Source organism: Cynoglossus semilaevis, chromosome 9, assembly GCF_000523025.1.
Source record: "Cynoglossus semilaevis isolate Cse_v1.0 chromosome 9, Cse_v1.0, whole genome shotgun sequence".
NCBI lineage: Eukaryota > Metazoa > Chordata > Actinopteri > Pleuronectiformes > Cynoglossidae > Cynoglossus > Cynoglossus semilaevis.
In genome coordinates, this window is record NC_024315.1 from 9,023,131 (window position 1) to 9,031,544 (window position 8,414).

General features: G+C 37.6%; 1 protein-coding gene and 1 long non-coding RNA gene across 5 annotated transcripts in view; one reads left to right on the forward strand and one right to left on the reverse strand.

The window, feature by feature from the left end:
- The window catches only part of septin3 (septin 3), an 11,361-nt gene extending 8,710 nt beyond the window's left edge, over positions 1-2,651 (forward strand). For all 4 annotated transcript variants that reach the window (XM_025058659.1, XM_017035547.2, XM_025058658.1 and 1 more), the window contains exons 8-10: positions 77-173; positions 280-331; positions 1,095-2,651. In XM_025058659.1, coding sequence (XP_024914427.1) covers positions 77-173; positions 280-331; positions 1,095-1,224 — 279 coding nt within the window. In that variant the 3' untranslated portion in view covers positions 1,225-2,651. The remainder of the gene's footprint in view (positions 1-76; positions 174-279; positions 332-1,094) is intronic.
- Positions 2,302-5,286, reverse strand: LOC112487493 (uncharacterized). The gene is made up of 2 exons (XR_003050623.1): positions 5,161-5,286; positions 2,302-5,108 (listed from the first exon to the last, which is right to left on the reverse strand). It is a non-coding gene; the product is annotated as an uncharacterized LOC112487493 (long non-coding RNA).
- Between the last annotated feature and the right edge of the window lie 3,128 nt (positions 5,287-8,414).

Below are 8,414 nucleotides of genomic sequence, written 5' to 3' on the forward strand. Positions count from 1 at the left end.
TTTTTATTTGTTTAATCTCCCGAACAGTTTTTTAAGGATTCTTTTTCACCTCCGTCAAACGTTTGTCTGTCGACAGGAGGCGATGCCGTTCGCTGTGGTGGGCAGCGATAAAGAATATCAAGTGAATGGAAAACGGGTGCTGGGAAGAAAGACAGCATGGGGAATTGTTGAAGGTACATATATATATTACAGGATTTACAATTAAAATGACATCTGTAAGGCAACTTAAATATCACACAAAATATGGCATTTCAGTTAATTTTTGTGTTCTTTTTGTAGTTGAAAACCCAAACCACTGCGAATTTGCTCAACTGAGAGACTTCTTAATCAGGTAAGTTTTTTTTTTTGGCTTTGTGTAAAACAGAAAGATGGTGGTATGAAGGTCCTTTGCAGTACTTCACATTGTACTTTAAGTATTTAAGTTTTTGTTCCCATAAGGGGGCCTGGTTCAATCAGACTAGAAAAATACTTTGTGATTAAGACAACCTGGTGAAAAGTAAGGCATGAGGCCTGTTGTAACACCAGCCAAAGTTCTCCATGGGGTTTGTTTTTTACTGTGCAGATTTCATCACTGCTGGCTGTATTTACAGAGCTTTGTATTGTTTATTTAAAACATTTACACAGCCATCTTAAACCTTTTTATTTAAACAAATTGAACCCAAATGTTTGATTTCCTCACTAATGAGACATAACTTTTTTTTTTTAAATATGTAACTGCTGTAGTTAACTTACACCTTAAGTTAAAATAAACATTTTCTGCACGGTGCAAAGGTTTTCGGCAAGTGTATCAATTCTCTTATTGCTCTTGTTTACCGCCTTTTCTTTTCTGTTTAAAGTAGAATACCAAAAGTTCATTCTTAAAAACAATAAATGTTCTCCAGACATCCATGGTCATCTAATACATATCCACATATTTTATACATTTCACTAACACTAAACAATCTTGACTAATTGTGGCACCATTTTTTAAATAAAGACATACATTAAAATTAACCAATTATATGTCTCATTATATAAAACTAGGCATTTTACCAGTTATATTTTTTGCAATTGTGATGCATCTTGTTTCTGTGTCTTTTGTCCTTCTCTCTAAGGTCTCACCTCCAGGACTTGAAGGAGGTTACTCATAACATTCATTATGAAACTTACCGTGCCAAGAGACTGAATGAGAATGGCGGTCTACACCCAATATCCTCTAATGGCACCCAAGAAAGCAACCTGTAGTCAGTCGCTCAGGGGACATATTCAGTAGAGACAACACAGCTCAGTGACATGCAAACATACATAATTAAATTATTGCTTCAAAAGAAATGGGCATAGATTTGATTTTATTTACTTTAATCTAACTCCATTCCAAATTTAACCATAATTTAGTAAAAATCATCTAAAAACATACACATATCAGAGTGATCTTCCCAAATATTGAGACTAAGATTTCGTGCCATTGTCGACTTCGAACAACTTGTCCTTAATCAGGTAGCATGAGCTTAAAAGGTGCCACGTTATCATGTGTATATGAGAGGTGTTATTTTAAATGACGTTGTTGTGTAGCCCATGATGACTGAATGTCTTTAAATGAAACTATTTGATTTGATTTTTTAATTCTCTGTAGTGAAAATGTGTGTGTCAGTTGTGCCGGTAAAGTTGTGCTGAAAAGTAATTTTTATGGTTTATTTGAACAAATATGCTGTTGCCTCCTTCAGCACTCTTACTTAGAAAGAAAACTTGTAAAGAAGAGGTATTATTTTTATTGTTATTTTGTAACGGAAAACAATGCCAAATTCAAAACATGCCATATCAACGACCACTCAACGTAGTGTTTTTGTTTGGTGTCACGTGCTCAAGTATTTTTGAACCACACGGACAACTGACTCTGAGAATGACGGACGTGTTTTCGTTTAAATTATGCCGGTGAATGTGCAGTCTTTGTAACCACTTGGTGGCAGCACTCTTCCATTACACAGCGATGGCTCAATTGAGGCACTGAAGGGCAGAACCTGACTAAGTCCTGTATGTGGAGCCAGTGCATTCATGTTTATAGGATCTTACAAAATCTTCTTCTACGAATGTTTTATTGCTAACGTGTCTCTTCAATGCATTGTTTACATAAAGCCTGTAGCATGCACTCAGATCAGTCCAAAACACTGAGATTCTTACATGTTTATTCAGTGGTATTGAAAAACTTTACATTGATGTTTTGTCATATGTTGTCTGCACAATAGCAGGGAGCAGAACATAGACAGAAAAAATACAATCATCTCAGTATCATATTTACCCTGATGGTATGTTTGTGGTTTTGACATCATACCATGTCTGTATATTAATTTTGGTGCAGTCTCGTAATAACATTTTTTCATGTGTATGCTTGTAGCCACTTACTGCAAATCTGATCACGTTACTGTTACTTTAATCAATAACTAACAATAATACCTGACTGTGTGGCATGAAGATGTGATGAAGTGACGTCATTTGTGTAGCTACGCAACACATCTTTTTGTCTGTGCTTATGCATTAAATGACAACATTTCTTTGTTTTTGTTTGATGCATTCAGACATTTCTACATTTGTCTTTATATGTTGTCTTACTTTAATTTATTATAATAAGTACAAATACATGTCCATTCTTTCAAAGAATAAAATAGTATCCAAAAGCTAAAACTATTTGTGTTGTGTGTGAATTAAATGCTAAACTGAAGATTTAGTAGTTTTTATCATCTGGAAATGTCTTCAAACTGTGGTTATAATAGCCCCGCCTCCATTTTATGTAGCCCCGCCTATGCTGCTACACTCACCTTTTAGGCCTCTTTTATCAACAACAGCTGCTCATTAAGCACAGCACCAAATGAACAGCCGCTATATTATGTCAGCACTTGAGGAACTACAACTAGATTGTCACTAATAACATTATAAGGAAGGAAGGGGAGGAAGCCACTGAGGGTTTGGTCCCAACGGAGCTGTGATAACAGAACTTATTGATTGTGTCCAGAAAAACGTATAGCCATAGGTCTGTGGCAAGTTTCTTTTGAAAGGTTAGAAGTGTTTTACCTTCAAACATGTCATGTCTGTAATTTAGAAATACAGTGGAACCCCGAGATATGAGCACCTCGACATACGAGTATTTTGAGATACAAGCCAGCCATTAAGCAAATTTTTGCCTCTAGTGTCTACGTACGAGCCAACTCTCTTCCCTCCCTTCCTCCCTCCTCCGCACATGCCGCTATTACTGTATCTGTCTCGAAGATAAGAACTCATAATTAAAACCACATTTATTTTATATCACACAAATCCTTATATATTATAATTTTGTGTGCACATGTGTATGTCTCTATAGCCATTTAAAACATGTTTTTTCCCGGAACGGATTACGATTTATTTATTTTTTGTTATTTTTTATTGGAGAACGTGATTCAAGATATGAGCACCTTGAGTTACGAGCTTGGTCCTGGAATGGATTATACTTGTATCTCAAAATTCCACTGTATATCTTGAAGTGCTGCCAAAACATGGCTTTTTAAACCTATTTTAATGCTATTTAAAGTAAAAAATATGTTATTGAAATATGGGCAAATTATCTGAGCAACAGTAAAGCCCAAATATCTCTTTTCTTGGCCCTTCCCCAAAACAACACATGAAGGATAGCTATTGAGGAGGCTTGGCATATTTAATTCCTAATTTTTGTTTGCTCATCGAGTCATATCTTCATATCTGTTGCCTAGGTACCATTGTGACAGACCTGTAAAGTTACGACTCTGTAACACGTAGTTGAGCGATGCTCCAAGTCATGGACTGACACATTTTACTGAATTCCTGTATTAGCAAGTGTGACAAAGTCCAAAGTCCTATACACCCATTGCTCTGACGCCGATCTTTCTCCAGAGTAATGGACGTATAGGACTTTAGAGATAGATAAAGTAGGAGTAGACTAGGAGTAGTTGCTCTTCCCTGACTCTGAGTGAACATCCCACCTGTTTCCAGCAGAGGTCTATGGTCATAAAATGATTATGTGCTGATTCCTATTCCTGTACTAAACACTAGGACAAACCACACCAGTCAGAGTTGAGAGCCTTGCAGAGTCACAGATAACAGAGATGGTTTCTTAAATTACTAATGAGATCCTCTCTCCCCTCTTGGCTGGGGCAGCCCTGGCGAAGTCCAAACTATCCCTACAAACAAGTCTTCCTCAAGTCTCTGTGACTACAGGGACCCAACAGCCTGTGACAGTGGGGAATCCACACCATTCTCCAGAGAAATCTTCAATCTGACTGTAGGAGTACTTTGACCCATGACATATATCCAGACCTGGGGTGTGTACCTGCAAGTGTAAATCTGCCTTTACCCTTGGACCTTGTTCAGTCAGTAAAGAAGAGCCAGAGTTCGACCCGAGATTGGGATTGCACTTTGGGATCCCAAGGTCTAAGACTATCAACTTAAATTCAGTGGCTGATGTCTGTCTTTTGACATGACCCGTTTTGAAGACTTGGTGAGGAAGGGTTACCGGAATCCAGTCAGCTAATTTTAGCTTACCACAGTGTACAGCCTTTGTTTTAAAACCTTTTTAAAAGGCACTGTAGCTTCTTTAGTGTAGGATAGACTTGGGCATGTACCTGGTTTTCTTTCTCCAAATTTTGTGGATATTTTCAGTCATCTAGGTCAAAATAACAATCTTAAAAGCAATTTTAAAAGTAGGCAACTGGACTCACCTCAAGTAAATTGAAGACGCCTCTCATCCAAGAGGCTTCATCAGTTCTACTGTCCTGGTGGAGAGTTTCTAGGTATTTATCTATCCACCCGAAAAGGGGGTGTGGTGTCGAAAAAAATGTCCAAGAGCCTGAAACAATATGACCTTTAAATGGTCATGTGAGTCGTTGGCCCCATAGGGATCGTTCCCTCTCCCTGTCCTCTGGGTGGGGGTCATTAGTGTTACCTGAATGGAGGTGTGAGTTATGCCTGTACTTCCTGGGGAGAGAACTAAGGACGGCATTGTATGTTGGTGACAATTGGTGTCTGAGGCCCCCTCCTGTGTTCAAAGGTGATCTTTACAGTTTTATCTGGATGGCTTCCTTCACTCCTCTCTCAGATCATTTGTCCTCTCTGGCTAGAATGTGCACCTTTTGATCATCAAAAAAGTGGCCACTTCTCCGGTAGTCCTAGAATGTGCACCTTTTGATCATCAAAGAACTGGCCACTTCTCCGGTAGCCGTAAAAGTAGCCGCATCATTGTTTAAGCCTCAGGGTTCAAAGTGTGTGAAAAAAAAATAGCGGCTTATAGTCCAGAAACTACAGTATTTAGATTTAAAAAAAAACAAACTAATAAATCCAGAAACAGCATGCCAAAAAAAAAAAACAGAACAGAAACAGAAAGAAAGAATGGAAATACAACAACAAACACTGACACCAGAACTAACTTTTTTGCTGTTGCGTCACTGACTGAGGAAGAAAGGACATAGTAAATATAATTAACATTATATTTGAATGTACATCCAGAAAAGACAGTCATAAAAAATAGGCTATCATAAGCACAAGGGAAGTCACAAGGGACCAGAACCAATGCATTATCACTTATGATAGGATCATTGTGACCGGCCCCCTGCTGGCAGCTTTGGGAAACACAAGTTTTAAACACGAGTTAACAAAATGGCTGACATGTTGTTTGTAAGAGCTGAAATACAGTATGTAAAAATAAAAACTATGTATAAAAAAAACACAAATCCTGATAGACAACACTATACGTGGCTCAATTAGCAAACATTTTCTGGTAGCTTTCTCTTTCACTTGTTATTTCCCCTATCTTTGTGTTTCAGCCATTTGTAAAGACAAATCACTCTTTTTTCATGGGCTCTCTTCATTTAAGAATTTTGGCAAATATTTGGATACATTTTGTATGCCGGCTAGTGTTCAATAACTTGGACCTATGAATGTGAGGATTGTCGGTTCGAATTCTAGCCCCATCAGCATTATGTTGTGTTAAGCTCACAAAAAACTCCCCCACTTCAGAAGTGGTGGGCTGCACCACTGTTCCTGTTTTACAAATGGGTTATGCAAAGGACATATTGTGTTGCGTAAGGCAGATTTATGAATAGCAGTACAGAACTGGTTCACAAATAAAGACAAATGATGGATAACCTCTGGTTGCATTCTGTTTAATTTGGTTTACCATTTTTTTCAAGAACATAAATCTTTGTGGCTCACCTGAGAATGGTCATTATTTGTGGTGGACATTTGCAAATGTAAACTCAGTGTGAACAGCAGGGGGCGCTAAATGTTCAGATTCCCTTAGTTGTTCTATTTGACATATGTTACAGGGCTGAGGTAACTATTTACAGGCTGTCATTGCAGTCTAAGGCTACAGAACACAGGAAGTGGTCTGTAATTTAAATGTGATTCCATATAGAAACACACCTTCTGATGTCTTTCATCGAATAGGCGTCTGTTGTAAATTGTGATTGAACAATGCCAAAGTAAACCATCATCAAAGCTTGTGAAAAGTGTGGTTTATTGATCATAGACCGCACAGCTAAAGACAGAGATCACAACCTAAAAAAAGACAATGCTAAACCCTGTGAACTCAGAAATACCCCTGTCCGTGGCTCAGTTTGCAGATAATTTTCTGGCTGTTGTTCAACTGACTCCTCCCTCTCTCTGTAGTCCCTCCCTGTATGGTTGGGTTTCTCCCTGTGGTAGAGGACAAAATACTCTCCCCTCCCCCATCTGTGTTTGTTTAAACCCTACAGTTATTTAGCCTTTTTGACCATTTTTTAAAAATAAATATTTTAGCTAAACGTTACTAGAAAAGAACTGATAGCTGACACAATAGGTATGATAATATTCCCAGGTTTAGTTTTTTAAGCGACTCTATTGCAATGTTTGCTACAAGAGCGCTTCGTTGTAACTTCCCATATAGCCAGATAGAATCAAATATATGGCTGTGCATCTAAACTGGACTGATTTCATGGTCTAAGTGAGAAAACGCAATTTAGGTATTCATTTTTGGCTGCTCTGCATAGCTTGTGTGCATGTGTGTAAGAAGAGAGATATGCAGAGAGAGCTACTCTGTCCACCATGAGTGCTGATCATATAGATTTGGATCAAACACAAACAAAAACGTGTAATTATATAAGCTGTGGCAACTGAAAACACAAGGGCAGCACAGAAAATGAAGAACAATAACTACCTAACAGGACTATCCGCTAGTGGCAGTTTTAGGAACTACACGTTTTAAACACGTGAGTTAACAAAATGGCTGACATGTGGTTTTGTTTGTCAGTGAACGACTAAAAGCAAGTCACAGGAAACATGGCCACTATGTTCCTATGGCCATGTTTCATTAGGGGTGTAGTAAGTAGTATTTTGGGTCATTTGAAAAACAAACATCTCCTGTATCATTAAAAATAGGACAGTTAAGATCAGATGCAAATCCCACAAAACACAAAAGGTAATTTTGTCACTTCACAGACATTTTTTGGTGATTGTTCCTGCGACTCCGCCCTGTACAAAGTTTCTTCCCGTTCTCAAGTTTCTCTCTGTGTTGTGATTGTTTTTTAATTCTTCATTTTTTAAACAAATTTTCAATTATTGCTTTTGTTTGCTGTGACTTAATATTCCAGAAAACCACAAAACAAATAATAAAACACATTCAAGGTTTTTGTTGAATTGTTCATATATATAATGCAATAGTAACACAGAGAGCAGAGCTACTCTTCCAACTCTCAGTTTTAGTCTAGATTTCAAGATTTTACACTTTAATCAAAATACACGTTAGAATCAGCTGTGATGCAACAGGACAGGGTGAGAACAAAGGTTTCAGCGTGTCTTATTTGTAGACGAGACCAAACAAATGATCATTCGTGCGCAGAGGCCCCTGCTGGTTGTTTTGGGAACTACAGTCTTTATATCTAACAACAAAATGGCTGACGTACAGATTTTTCAGACTACAAAGGCAACTAAATGTATGTAATGTCTGTTATTCATAAATTCTCATAATTTGTATGTACGTTATTAGAATGTGTTTTATTAAATTATTATACCGATTTATTCATACGAATTTCAATTACCTTCCAGACAAAAAAAAGTTTGGCATTCTATTAATAATATAGATCATAGAAACACGATGAATAAAACAACAAAGATGTTGGGTTGCTGGTCACAGAAAGTACAACTACAACCTCATCCACAGATTAGTGTCTGAGGTAGCTTATTTTCTTGTTCTGGTTAGCTCAGTTTGCAGAAAAAATCTGGTGCATGTTCTTTGAACTTGTCCCTACATCAGATTATGTGATATTGTTGTGTGTTAAGTGAGTCCTGCAGTATGATTTGCACTGCAGACAAGGTCTAAGTCAGCGGGGGAAAAAAAGAGAAACAGGAATGAATATCCCTCACTTGTGGATCTTGTTTAGTGAACGTGTAAACTACAGGGA